Source organism: Protopterus annectens, chromosome 9.part0 (genome assembly GCF_019279795.1).
Source record: "Protopterus annectens isolate FY-2018-M chromosome 9.part0, PAN1.0, whole genome shotgun sequence".
Classification (NCBI taxonomy): Eukaryota; Metazoa; Chordata; order Ceratodontiformes; family Protopteridae; genus Protopterus; species Protopterus annectens.
Window position 1 is genome coordinate 1,624,746,052 of NC_056743.1, and position 15,407 is coordinate 1,624,761,458.

The 15,407-nt window shown below is 41.1% G+C and overlaps 1 protein-coding gene across 1 annotated transcript in view; it reads left to right on the forward strand.

Annotated features, from left to right (window-relative positions):
* The window catches only part of LOC122810734 (adhesion G protein-coupled receptor E3-like), a 242,835-nt gene that overhangs the window by 121,458 nt on the left and 105,970 nt on the right, over nt 1–15,407 (forward strand). The window contains exon 5 of the mRNA XM_044082297.1: nt 1,823–2,017. Within this exon, the coding sequence (XP_043938232.1) occupies nt 1,823–2,017 (195 nt within the window). The remainder of the gene's footprint in view (nt 1–1,822; nt 2,018–15,407) is intronic.

A 15,407-nucleotide genomic window follows, 5' to 3' on the forward strand; every position in this document is an offset into this window, starting at 1 on the left:
GAGAGACTGGGCATTTTGTACCTTGTCTTGGACCTAGAAACATCCATTCAGCACTTCTGCCTGCATGTTATCTGTAAGTAAGACTTGGGGCATAGTATCTATCTTAGATATAGATATGAATATAGTAAAGATTAGTTTAGATGTTTTCTGTATTTATTTGAGACTGTCCTGCAATGTTGATTTAAAATATTCCTGTGATTCTGTACTCTGAAGTAACTGTGTTGTTTGAGTTTTGACTTGTTCTTTTATCATTTATTATTAAATATATCTAAACCTATCTTTGTGGCTGATATTTGTGAGACATATTTAAGCTTTTACAGTACTTGCATATGTATTTGGTGACACTGTACAGGCCACTCCTAAAAAGCCTTGTCTTGGTCAAAACTACCATTTGGATTAATAGTAACATTACACAGTAGGATCGGGCACCCTTTGTAAGGGCCTTATAGTGGCTGATAAGTAGGGTGGCTGGTGGCAGCTGGTGCTACCTTATAGTGAGGTCAGAAGGAGGCATAGCTAGTAAACCTGTGCCAGCCTTCCCCAGGTGTGCGTGTGTTTATATATAAATTAAATCTCAAAGTGTGTGTGTGTCAGCTACTTGGGCAGGGACAAAAAGCACTGGATAGACAGAGAGGGTGCTGGAGGTCTTAACTTGACCAGTCAGCTGATATCTTAACTTTATAGCTGTGTCAGTAGGGAGCCTTATTGGGGATCGGGAGAAAGAGGGAGAAACTAGCCCTAGACTGACTGTGATCCTGTGTGCTCTTAAGGGAAATTGTACTTTACTGTGTATGTACTTGTAATCCTCCCATTGTGTACATTCCTCACTATTGCCAGGGGTGAGGATTGAGGCTCTTTGATTACTAGACCAGTGCAGGAGTACCACAGATGCATTTCAGCTTATAACAAAATTTGGAAATGTGTCTCTTTCCTGATATTTATTACTTAGATAATGGCATTAAGACAACAATGTCTTGGCTTTTTGTCTGTTTTAATAGCTATTTTATTATTTAAGGTGTTAATTTCTTCAGAGTATAAATATAAGGAATCCCTAAACTATTAAACTACAGCAGGAAGCAAGATACCAAGAGGGATACCAAGAGGGAAAAGGTATGTTTGCTTGTGGTGCACAAGCTAATTAATATGACATGCAATGGAGTAAACTGAAAAGAATGGATAGGGATGGGAGAAGGGGGATATGACTTCCAGATAGAAGGGGAGTTTTGAAATGTATACAAGAAACTAGATATTCATGGAGAGAGTGGTAGAAGATATAATAAACTGCCTGAAGTAGTTATGAAAAAACTAGTAAGTCACTAATATATTCAGTGGATGTGGTTGAAAGGAAGCAGCAATGTGATGGGGATAAGACTTTGGACTGGTAGTTCCAGAAATCATACAGATTAAACTAGACAGATCCTATTTCTGTCTCATTTTCTTGATAGGCTATAAGTATGCATGCAAAGTAAATTATGGCAACACATTTACTTTCTTAGCAGCAGACTTTGTCAACTATAAAAATACTTTATCACTTATAGAAAGACTGTGCTCCTACGGAGGCATATGAATGGGAATCATTATACAATTCATGCATTTATATCAGTTTCTCAGAAATAAATATTAGGAAGAAAAATATTAAATAGATAAGGAATACAACAAGAACTATATCTATTTCACATAATATTCAAAATTGTATGATATATAATTCTGTATGTTTTATTCACCCTTTCATAATACAAATCCTGGTTAGTGAATAGCTATAGTAACTGCATGATGTGGTTGTTTGCATTATAACTGATATGTATGTTTTTCTTAATTTCAGGATGACAAGCCACTAACCATAATTTCATTCATTGGACTTACCTTCTCAGTCATCTGCTTGATTCTTTCCATCATGACATTTCGACTGTGTCATTCTATTCAAAATGCAAGTACAACGCTGCTCCTCAACCTTTGCATCTGCCTGCTTATAGCAGATGGTATTTTCCTTTTCGGCATCTCCCAGACCAAATATAAGGTACAAGTATTCATGCGCAGAATTTTCTAAAGCTTTTTATTTAATTAAGTTAACTAGTTACCAGAGAAAATGTGTAATGCTTGAAATGATGACATATCACATACACTGATAAAGGGGGTTGAGGCATACAGATATCATGTTATTAGATGCTGATATAAGATGGAATAGAAGCTAGGGGAGTGCTAATGGTGTACATTAAACAGGGCATAAGCCATGAGGTACATAAGGACAGAATATCACAGCAAAACCTTGACAAGCCACACTAAAGAAAAAACAACGAGACACTACTTCAGCATATGTCAAGCACAGGATGCTTTATTAGAGAAAGTACAGTTGAGTAAAGTCTTACCATAACAGTCCTGCTCTTCACTGTTGAAGTATTCTTAACAAAAGGGATTCCTTGCCAAGGATAGGCCAACATCTAGCCAATATACCAAAGCCTTAGAAGTTCAAGGATGCTGTGCATTCCCTGCTCAAGGCATAGGTCATAAAGGTGATATGCGGACGTACATACCACAGAAGTGAAAATCCCCAGGAGGAGCAATATTCCTAGGAATTAGGTTCAATATATACATCCAGAACAAGTAAAATGAAAATAATTCCAAGTCAGGAAGACAAAAGAAACAGATCAGAGCAGAAGGGGAAGGAAAAAGGGGCCGAATACTGCAACAGTGAAGAGAAAGACATCAACTGTTATGGTAAGATTATAGACAACTGTGTTGTCCTTTCATATCACTGTTACAGTATTCTTAACAAAAGGGAGAGTACAAAATCTCAAGTGGAAACTTGGGAGGAGGACGGCACAGATGAGCCTTCTAGAAACCCTTGCAGGATAGCCCTGATAAAGCTCTTGTTCTGGAAATAATATCCAATTTGTAATGCTTAGTGAAGGTATGGACAGAGGTTTAAGTAGCAACCTCAAGGATTGAAATGGTATCCAATCTTTTGAAAAAAGCACCTCAGAAAACAACGGCTCTAATAGAATGAACCTTTACAGAGGTAGAAAGACATTTCCATGAAAGAAATAATAAGAAATAGTCTTAGAAATTCATATGGCTATGGTTTGCTTAGAAACAGCAAAACCTAGAGATCTGGGATGAAAATAAACAAAATGTTGCTCAGATTTGTGAATGGCCTTAATCTTATCCAAATAATGAGCTGTCTATGAAATTCGAAAGTGTGAAGAACTTTCTCACTAGCAGGCTGTGGAGAAGGAAAAAGAGAGGGTAAATTAATAGAGTAATTAAGAGACAACTCAATAACCACAGTGGGCATACAAAAAGGATTAGTATGTAGAGACACCCTGTCCCTGTTAAAAACTAAGAAAGAAGGAATGCTCATAAGAGCCTGGAGTTCAGAGTAAGGGCCAAAATAGCAGTCATACAAGTACAATGTTGCAAAGAAGCTGAAGTTGATGGCTCAAAAAGAGCATGAGTCAATTTTTCAAGTACAAAATTGAGGTCCTAGGAAGGTGGAATAGTCTTTTTGGGAAGATGATATGAAGAATGCCTTTAAGAAATTGTTTGACCTCAAACCTAGAGGAAAGAATAGGAGTTAATGGCAGACAAGCAGAAATGGCAATGAGTTTTAACAGAAAAATATACTAACCCAGCATGGGGCAATTCACACAAATAAGAAAAAAAACAAAAGGATCCCCACATAAAACAGATCCTAGTTATGAGAAAGGCACCAGAAAGAAATCTCTTCCATTTGGACAAATATGATTTCCTGGTAATGGGTTTCCTGGCCTCCTGCAAAACCCTAAGCATGTCCTCAGGAAAATTGTGCCTATAGAGATTAAAATCCTATTACTCAAAGCGTCAGTTGAACAGTGACCAAGTGAGGATGGATCAGGGGCCCCTTGTCTTGTGTGAGAAGGTCATCTCTGTGAGGAAACCTGTGGTGATTGCACCTGGCTAGATGAAGAAGAAGGGAGAGTCAGTGTTGTCTGGGCCAAAAGGGAGTCACCAGCAAGATTTTGAGGGAGTCTTGCTTGATCATTAGCATAACCCTTGGAATCAGGAGAGGGGAAAGGGAAGGCATAGAGAAACATCTTCTTCCAAAGAAATGATAAGGAGGCCACCTTCTAAACCAGAGGATTTGGGACTCTGTTGCAAAAAAGAGGAAGTTGCCTGTTCAAAAGAGAGGCAGAAAGTTCTACCTGTGGATTTCCCCACTGATGAACAATGTCCATAAACATATCTCTGTGAAGCATCCATTCGTGAGCCTGTGTACTGGACCTGCTCAAAGAGTCTGCCACTATGTTTTGCTCTGAAGAAATTTATGCAGCCTAAAGAGCCACTCAATACTGGACAATCTCAGACCTGAAGAGCTAATCTACACAAGTGGTAAGACCATGTCCCCCTTGCTTGCCGATATGCCACATCATTATGATATTGTCTGTGAAAATATTGGAACCCATGGAAGAATGAGGGAATGAAAAGTCTGAAGAGCTAAAAGGAGAGCTCTCATCTCCATTATGTTGAAGTGATCTGACCTCTGATGAGGAGGCCAGGGACCATGGACCTTGAGGAAACTGAAAGAAGCTCCTCACTCCTTGTTTGAGGCATCCAAAAACATTCCTGAGAGGAGGCAAGAGGTTGAAAAGGAAGTCCTTGGTTGAGATAAAGCTGATGAATCCAACCCTGAAGCTTTAGTTTGAGCCATAGAATGGAAGGAATTTGAAAATCCACTGGATGATCCTGTTGAAGTCATGCTGATTTGAGGAACCACTGTAGTTTCCTCATATGGAGTCTGGCTAGCAGTAGGATAGGAAGAGTGGAGGCCATGAATTCTAGAACCTTGAGAAAATCCCTGACTGTAACAGAAAGCAGAGGAAGAAGGGACTGATAAAAGGTGATCAGATAGGGAGCCTTGGGTGGAGGCAGGGATGTCAGCATGCAAATAGTCTGGATCCTGCAACTCAGGAAAACATGATCTTGTGAATGAACCAGGACCAATTTCTGAAAGATTATGGTAAACCCCAGGCATTGTAAGAGACAAACTGTAAACCAAAAGTACTAAAGCAAGACTTTGGGAATAAAGCCTGAATGAGCATGTTGCCTAGATAAGGAAAGATCTGAACCCCTCTCACCATGCAAAAGGCAATGACAGGAATAGGGCATTTGGTGAATACCCTTGGGCCAGTAGAAAGGTCAAAGGACAAAGAAGAGAACTGAAAATGCAAGGAAGAAATAGAGAAACATAAAAACTTCCTGAAAATGGGATCACTAGGAATGTGAAAACAAGCATCCTTGAAATCCAGGGATACTAAAATAGCTTGGAAAAGAGGTAACAAGGTTTGAAGGGACAACATCTGAAAAGAAGGGACCTTCAGAAAGGTGCTGAGAAAGATCCAGCATGGGCTTCTAAGTGCTTTCCTGTCTGGGAACCACAATATTCATCCATCCATCCATCCACAACCCCTTTTTCCCATTTTTATACATGGGACTGGGGTGTCACTTCAACAATGACAATCATCAGGAGCCAAGATTTATACCAGCAGGTGGCTAGCCCACCCAAAGTAGTTCTTCCACAGCACACACATGCATGCATGCACACACCTATGGCCTACTTAGAGTGTAAAATTCACCTACTGTGTGTCTTTGGAATGTGGGGGGGGGGGCTGGAGCACCCAGAGGAAACTCACACTGTTTATTTGCTAAGTTTTTCTGCATAGCTGACTAGCTTGAGCATTTTCTGGCTTGTTAAACTTGATTTCTGTATTAGTAGCTGTATTTAGAGCACAACCAAAAGCTGTTTGCTGAATTTCCTGTTTGCACTTAATTTTAAATCGTTTTTTTCTTAAAACTTGCATATTTTCTGTCCTTGACCTAGCACTCTTGTGTGGGGTCATTTACTGCACTGTTATAACTTGATATTACTTGTGAACCTCTGCTATCTCTGTAAAAACAAAAACAAAAAAAAAATCTTGCTTTTTTCCCACTTTTCTGAGAGTTAAAAAAGTTCAGTTACAGGCTTGCTGTTCCTGAACTGTTTGAAAGTTTCTGTGAGGCCATTTTTGCTTGGGCTGAAGGAGGGTCTCTCTGTTCATCAGTGGCAGTGACTAACATTGAGCAGCTTCCCTGCCCCCCGTAGAGGTGGTTACTGACTTGAAACTGTAGTTTTATTGGCAACTAGGGGTCATTTCCATAACTCCTTCATCTTCCTCTCTTAAAACCTAGTTGCCTCGTGGTTTGAGCGTCTTTTCAGGCTTGTTGGCTGTTGGTGAAGCACCCTCCAAGAGGAAAAAACGCTGAGAGAAGAAGGGAGCCACTTTTGAGATTTTAAGTATTTTTTCTCTGTTTATTTGCTAAGTTTTTCTGCATAGCTGACTAGCTTGAGCATTTTCTGGCTTGTTAAACTTGATTTCTATATTAGTAGCTGTATTTAGAGCACAACCAAAAGCTGTTTGCTGAATTTCCTGTTTGCACTTAATTTTAAATCGTTTTTTCTTAAAACTTGCATATTTTCTGTTCTTGACCTAGCACTCTTGTGTGGGGTCATTTACTGCACTGTTATAACTTGATATTACTTGTGAACCTCTGCTATCTCTGTAAAAAACAAAAACAAAAACAAAAAAATCTTGCTTTTTTCCCACTTTTCTGAGAGTTAAAAAAGTTCAGTTACAGGCTTGCTGTTCCTGAACTGTTTGAAAGTTTCTGTGAGGCCATTTTTGCTTGGGCTGAAGGAGGGTCTCTGTGTTCATCAGTGGCAGTGACTAACATTGAGCAGCTTCCCTGCCCCCCATAGAGGTGGTTACTGACTTGAAACTGTAGTTTTATTTTCCCTTTTGGGTCTATTCCTGCTTCTTTCCAGCCCCTGCTATCAAGCACGCTTTAACGTGCTTTAGCGCAATTTAGCGCGGAGTTGCCACTAGAGCAGCATCGGGCAGCGCCGGTTAAACAAGGTTAAACTCTTTCTGGCTCCAGAAAGTCTGTTCTTCAATTTTTCCCTTAGAACTGCTCTGTTAGGAACCTAAACAGTTTACACCTACGCTAAAAAGTGCAGCACTTGTTCCAAATAGCTTTTTCTTCTCAAAAAGCTCAGCACTTGTCTTATAAGCATATCCCTTGTCTTATAAGCATTCTCTTTGCAGGTCAAGCACTCCTATATTATACAAATCTCTCACTAGCAAAACCCCCAGGAGTGCCCACTTCCCTGCTAAGCCCACTACTTTTCTGTCTCATACCAACTCATAATTCTTTCTAGCATGTCGAAGGGTCAGATGCTGGCGTCCTCTCCTGCCCATTTGGTGAATCTGGGAATTCTGAGACAATGTTACAATTGCCTCATGTACACGGACAACCATCTCCTCCTCCCATGTAACACTAACACTTGTGAGAGATGCAGCTATTTAGCCAGACTGGAGGCTGAGCTCTCTCAACTCAGGACTGGCAAGACCAGGCAGGAGGAGAAGGCAACTACACACACCACAATACCAGTCTCACATAACTCAACCACACCACTGAATCAAACACATAAACACACTAAGACATACTCGGAGGCTCTGAGTAAAAATTTAGCTAAACAGCAGAGGCCTCCAAAGCAGACACCCAAGCAACTGCAAACTCAATACACCACACAAACAACACATAAACAACAAAATCAGTGTGCAAAGCAGTCACTGCCCTTAAGGCCAAATGCAACACCAAACATACTTGTCATAGGTGACTCCATAGTCAGACACACTGACGTCCCGCTCACCAGACTGAGTAAGGAGAAGGTCACAGTAAGCTGCCTGTCGGGCGCTAGAATCCGCCACATAACACAAGCATTCAGGTCTCTCAACAGCAGGTACAAGTACGACTCAGTCATTGTCCACACTGGTGTCAACGACCTGAGACGTACCTCCTTGGACTACATGAAAAGAGACATTGAGGAGCTCTCTGATTATGTAACCCAGGCAGGTATGACCCTGACCTTGAGCAGTATCCTACCTTCACCTAGAATGATGCCACAATACAGTGATAAGATGATCAGCTTTAATAATTGGCTTAAATTCTGGTGTCATTCAAAGGGGATCCAATGTCTGTCTGCCTGGGATGACATGCTGGATAAGCCACGCTGCTTCGCAAGGGACGGCTTGCACCTGTCACCCCTAGGCTTCCGGATATTGGCAAAGGCTCTTGCCACCCCCATAGTGCCTTTTTTAGGCAAGGCTCAAATTCTAAACCTACCACCCTAGAACACAAAAAAGTAAAAAAACTAAGGGTAATGCTGCTCAATGCTAGAAGTCTCAATCTCAAGATGCACGCACTCGAGGCCCTTCTCAGTATGGAGAACATCGATGTCTGTGCTGTGACAGAAACCTGGTTCAAGGCTCCTGAGAGCACCCCAGCACTAGCAGGTTTCACCTCATATCATGCGTTCCGGCCCCAAAATCCGGACAACACCAAGAAAGGAGGGGGGGTGTCCATATTCATAAAGGACACCCACACCTCAAGGTTGGTGGCAACGCATGATGCATCGGAGACCATCCAGGTGCAATTAACCATAGGCAAGACTGCTCTGCAATTTGTAGCATGTTACAGGCCACCCTCTCAAACTCAGGAACCTCACATGGCCTTCCTGAAAACAATGAAAGGGATAAATGTATCTCCAAACACCATCATACTAGGTGACTTCAACTACCCTAATATAGACTGGGAGCACTACTCAAGCCCAAACACTCTAGCCCAAAGGTTCCTGGAGTTCATAAACTCAAATGCCATGGAACAACTAGTCACCATCCCCACAAGAGGAGAAAACATACTTGATCTCATCATCACGAACATGGGATCACAATGTTCAACACCGGAAGTATACCCCTCACTGGTGAGATCAGATCATAAACTAATCTCGCTGGAGGTCCTCATCCCGCCCCACCTGAAACAAAAAGACCACAGTGAAAAACTTCTCAAAAGCCGACTTCACACTTCTAAAAACTAGTGTGGTCTCCTTTAAGGCCCCTGAGCCAGTGGTAAACATTACTCAAACCGCTGAATCACTTACAAATGCCTTCTACCAGCACCTACAGGACTGCATGGATCAGGCAATCCCAAACAAAACTAAGACTCTTTGTACCAAAGGCAATCGTCCAGTCTGGTGGACCCCAGCCATAAACAAGCTCTACAACAAAAGGAGGAAGCTACTACAAGATAGAGCAAAATCCTTGAAAGGTAAGACACCTTTGATCATTATAAGTAAAAAACTAAGAGCTCTCATAAAATCATCCAAGGCAAATTTTGGGAGAAAAATCGCCAAGGATTCAAAAGACAATCATAAGGCATTCTTTAGCTATGTTAGAAACCTAGGAGGAAACTCCCAGATATGCTCAGAATTAGTTCAAAATGATGTGAAGATTACTGAACCTACACACATTGCCAACATACTGGCTGACAGGTTCAGTGCAAACTTCTCCCCAAAAGGAGAGATATCTATACCAGAGGATTGTAGCCCCCAAACATCTCCAACGCCCAGGTGAGAACTGCTCTCCAAAGCAAAAACACAGCATCCATGGGACCGGATGGTGTCCCCGGCTGTGTGCTCCATGAACTCAATGAGGAATTAAACCCGCAGTTAGGACAGCTGTTTAATCTTAGCCTCACCTCAGGATACATACCCAAGGAGTGGCGACGGCGACTGTGGTCCCACTTCACAAGGGCGGTGCCTCCACCGACCCTGGAAATTACCGTCCCATTAGCTTGACAAGCCTTATCTGCAAAGCCATGGAGAGGATCATAATGGAACTCATAAATAAAGACATAGGGAACTTGCAGACTTTGGATCCAACCCAGTTTGGCTTTGTCAAAGGCAGATCATGCCTTTTAAACTTGGTTGACTTTTTCGAGACAGTCACCAAGGCCATTGATGAGGGAAAGGCAGTCCATACAGCCTACCTTGACCTGGCAAAGGCCTTCGACACAATACCCCACTCAGGTATCATCAAAAACTCATCAGCTTGAATGTAAACCCATACATCACAAGATGGGTTGCAAACTGGCTAAGTGACAGAACCCACAGGGTCAGAGTTGCTGGAGCCATGTCAGACTCAAAGCCTGTCACAAGTGGTGTCCCACAGGGCTCAGTCCTGGGTCCACTCTTGTTTGGCATCTACTTTTCTGAAGTACAAGCAAACACAGGAGGGTTATGGCTGACAAAGTTTGCAGATGACTGCAAACTGGGCCATAGTCGAAAACACATCTGACACAGATATCCTTCAGAAGGGCCTCACAGAAACGGATAACTGGTGCCAGAACCATGGCCTAAAGTTAAATGCCAAGAAATGCATAGTCATACCCTTCGGGAAAAACAAGGTTACCCCTAGCTACCATATAGGTGGCAATCCACTGAGCACAGAAGAAGTCATCAGGGATCTGGGGACCCAGGTTGACAGTAGCCTTTCGTTTGACACTCATGTTGCTAAAGTAATTAGGAAAACCTTCTACATTGCCCACCTGATCATGAAGGGATTCACATCTAGATCAAGGGAGGTCATCACCCCCCTGTACTCATCACTCATTAGACCTATGATTGAGTACAATGCCCCATTCGGAATGTATCTGACCAGACACCTGCAGCAGCTGGAAAGGCCCCAAAAGTTCCTCACCAAAAGGATAAAGGGTCTCAAAAATATGTCTTATGCTGCCCGACTGAAAGAATTCCAGCTATATTCAGTCTCATACCGCTTGCTCAGAGGTGACCTATGCCTGACATATAAGGCCATGTCAAACCCTGATTTGATGAATATGCTTCACCTCAAAAAATCTAGATCCCTCAGAACCACAAGGGCGGGAGACTTAAACCTTGACACGGTTATTAATAGAACATGCTGGAGGGACAGATTCATCACCCAGAGACTCCCTATGCTGTGGAACAAAATCCCGGTACATGTGAGGCAGAGCACCTCGCTGGCCTTGTTCAAGAGGAATCTTGACCAATGGATGGGGGATCGCAGATATACCCCAGGGATTACTTCAGTGTCACTGCTTGACAGAGGCACAGCAAAATAATAGGCATAGTTTTATTCAAACTAAAGGGGTGGCGAAAGCCAAATAACTATGGGCTAGGCTTATAAATGCCCTTGGGCAGATAGCCTAGTATGAACCTATGAACCTATGAACCTATGAACACAGGGAGAACATGCAGACTCTGCACAGATTGCACCCCCAGCCAATAATTGGACTGGGGAACCTCTTACTCTGAGGTGACAACACAAACATCCTGGAATAAAACTCTTTCCCTTCCTGGGCATGGGGAACTACTTGAATGGTGCCATGGACCAAAAGGTCCTGAAGCAGGTCTGAAAATAAAGATAGCTGTTCCTGAGGAGGTTCTGGGCATCCATGAACCTCCTGAGGAGGTTCAGGGATGCCCAGAAAAGGAGGAGAGGATTTCCACACTATGAAGTATCCCTGGTGGGTGATGGACAGACTCAACAAGTTTTGAGTAATTATTAACCAGTTGGGAGGGGCAGGGAAAGATGAAGTGAGAGGGAAACTTAATCAGGGAAAAGAGAACCAAACTGTCAGAATATGGTTTGTCTTGAAAAGGAAACTTCTGATATGTAGGAGTGTGAGTAGACTTAGCAGGATGTACACACCTAGAACCCTTCTTACCCTTAGGAGGAGGAGGAGGCTATCTACAAAAGCAGATTTGGATGGATAATTCCTCTAGAATATAGGGATAGGAGACAAAAAAATTATGCTTCAATTCCTGCAATACCTTGCCATTATCCTTGAGGGAGGTAAAGAGATCAGCAGCAGCAGAACTAAAAAAGTTTTTATTATCAAGAGGAACATCCAAAAATGTATCCTTAATTTCATCAGGTAAGGCTGAAGATGAAGCCATGGGTAATGTTTCAAAGTGGAACGAAAGGCAGCAGCCCCATAGGGGAATCAGCTGCATCATAACTACATTTAATAGAGTGGCAAGCCACTTGAGAGGAAGAGCCGAGAAGAGAAAGTGACAATACCTTCCTTTCTGAATTGGGGAGGTCAGAGGTTACCTGAGAAGATTGAGACAGAAGGGCTAGAACATACCTGGTCATACAAATCTGGTAATTATTAGCCCAAAAAGCTAGAATGAAAGTAGTATATACTTTTTTACCTAAATGTTCCATATCCCTAGTATCCTTGTCTGATGGATGTAGTTTAGTAGATGACAAAAGTTTAGAAGATTTGTCAGAAGAAACAGACACTACAGAAGGACCCACAGAAGGGCATTTGTAAGAATATGCTATCATCAGACATCTTGTAAAATCCATCAGGTTTCTTAGGGGCTGGAGGTTGAGAATCAGGGGCCACAGAGGCCACTGAAAAAGGAATCTAGAAAGGCAGTCAAGACAGGAAGTACAACAGAGCTTAGAAGACTCCATTTGGAGGAGTTCTAAATACTTCTTTTGAAAATCAGAAACCTGAGAAAAATCCCATTTGAAAAATCCCATCATATGAGAAATAATTCCTCAAAGGAGAAGTTTGGACTCAGAATCCTCCTCCTCAGATCCATAATCCAAGGGAGAAGGGGTATGAGAGGACTATGCCAAAGATTCTTCCCCAGAATACAAATCTTCTTCAGATGATTCCTGCTCTCTAGCCTCTTAAGGGGAGTAGAAGACCAAAGATGAGCAGGCACAGAAACTCCTTGTGGAGGCTTTAAGGCCATTAATTCATTAAACAGCCCCTGGGAAAAGTTTTGTCATTCACACTGGGCTTTTTAACAGCAGAAGAAATATGCTTAGTCTTCTGTTTTTTTTCTCCTGGGGAATGTCTGCCCTAAACACCCTAGGCAGTTCATACCCTTGCCTACACTCAGCTAGTGTATTGAGAATCTCCTCCTGAACAAGGATTTGGGGTATGCCACTAGGTCTCTAAGAAATAATCGGCTGAGGTTCCCCGTCAACATTCAGAAGCGTACATTTGCAGAGCCTTCGAGGATATGCAAGAAGTCAGATCCATGCTGGCCTTTGATGGGGTCATGACAGAGGAATCTGAGATGACAACTTGATGATCTTTTGGGTTTTCACCAGCCTCAAGAGAAACACTTGGGTAAGGTGGAACAGCAGCCAAATCAGATCTGAGTTTCTTGGCCTTTTTCTTTACAGGCAGATGACCTTCAGGATGGGAAGATTCCACCATAGCACCTTGTACCAACAATTTAAGATGTTTGTTCTCCAAGTAAATCAATAAGAATGAGAGACAACTATATAGGATCTTGGGGGCAACCACCTGGCAAATAGAACACTGCATATGGTCGTAGAAGCACCCAAACAGAAAAGACAGTATACAACCTCTATTGGGTCAAACCAAGCAGAAACTGCGTAGTGTGGAGGGTGTGAAGTTCACTTCTTGAAATATGTTATGCACCTAGTTCACTAATAAAAATCAAACTGTAAAATACATACTACAAAATAATAAAATAATAGGTAGTCCACAGTTGAGTTAAAAAAATCCTTTATTAAAACACACAAACCAGCGATCCTAGTTGAATTCATTGTTCCATTAATGTATTTGGTCAAGTTTGCATTCTGGTCTATACTTATTTTCATTTAAAAGTGCTGGGGGGGTGAAGAAAAGGAGGTGGTGGTTTTAATATGTTTTTATATGTATCTCCATTACAGGGTGTTTCCATTTGCAATATTAAAGATGCAGTGTGAGCAGATAACCAGCACTAATGATATAGTATCAATGTGGTTACCTGTTCACAATGCATCTTTTCTGGTAGTGTGCTGCATGTTGGTGTGGAATTCGTCTTGTTTCTCCCTTTCATCTATATCCATTCCTATCAGCCTTCTTTTAATCTTACCTTATGGAGCATATCCTGATAAAAGAGAAACTGCAGGCATCCTTAGGACACTAGTATTGTAACTTTACTATTGTCCTAACAGCTGCATTAATGTCGCTCTAATGCATATATCCATCTCTGCATATGGATTTATATCAGGTCATCTTTTTGGAAAGTCAAACTCCATATGGTCGAGACCATATGAATAACTTTCCAAGAAGTCAAAATATAAAAAAGAAAATTCTACTTTTACAGGAGGCAAGCCCCGTGAACCTCCCACCCATCCCTGCAAATCATGTGTACCAATCTGAGATTGCACTGTAGTGTGGGAAAGATTAAAGTCCATGATCCCCACTGTACCACAGTCTCAGTAAGAACACTTCAACTTTTTGGAAATTCAGTCATGTGGTCTCAACCACATGAACTTCAACTTTCTGAAAAGTAATATATATATATATATATATATATATATATATATATATATATATATATATATTTATATATATATGTTTCTCTACTCTGTGTTTTTTGGCTGACCCTGAAGGGCTGCTGGGGTCTTTGTTTTTTTACTTCCCTCTTTGATTTTGATGTCTTCCATTCTATTTCCTTAACAGAGGTTATATCTTCTAGCTCTCCACATTCACCATCTTCCCTTTGTTGCAGTTCCTTCTCCAAAAAGTTACATTTGTCTACTTACTCTGTAAATCTCTTGACTTTTCCTGTTAGTGACACTAATGGAATGGTTGGGAGGACAATGGCTGAAAAGTGCCCATGCGCTTGAAACTGTTCTTAAATCAGTTTCATGTGTTCCCTTCTAGTATATAATGCTGGCAAAAAATTCTCCATAAATTTAATCTACTCATTTTACAAAGGTCCTGACTATGCTTAATTAGCCATACCTTGGTGCTACATGATTCTGGCTTCATCAAAACCTGTCTTGGAGAGGCTGTATTGACTGGCTGCTTCCCCACCCCACGGATTCTTACAGTCACTTGCTATAACTCATCAGGGGACATTTTTTTTTTGTTTGTTTTTATTAAATCTCTTACCCAGTTTGCTAGAAAACAAAAACGAGGTCAGTATATGAAGAGACGAAACAGTCTCAATAAAACATAAAGAGACAGTAGGGAAGCAAGATCAGGGTAAAAATAAAATAAGGATAAAATAAAAATAATACAGAAAATAATACTGAAGAACATTCTGAAATAAGTGATGAGGAAGATATAAAATGGAAATTACTGAAAGGTAAAATGAGCAGAATAGTGAGACAAAAAATTTAAAGGGATAAGTATAAAAGCAAAAAAGAAAGGAAGTGGATAATGCAACTAAGGTAATACTTCAAATTTACATAATTTCAGGTAAACTACAATGTGGACATGCAGAAGAACAAGATTGTGGTGTAGATAATTGGTTAAACCAAAACTGAACAAGAATAAACCAAAAACAAAAGAGGATGAACCAAACCACAGCAGGCACCAGATAAAAAAAAAATCCATTTAGTGGTAAGCACTTTCACAGCACATCAAGCTGCTTTATCTGACCCACAAGAAATGCTATGCCTTACTTTTAAACTAAAAACAACCACTAAAATCATTTGTTCAATTACATGGAGTAATAAATGCAGTCC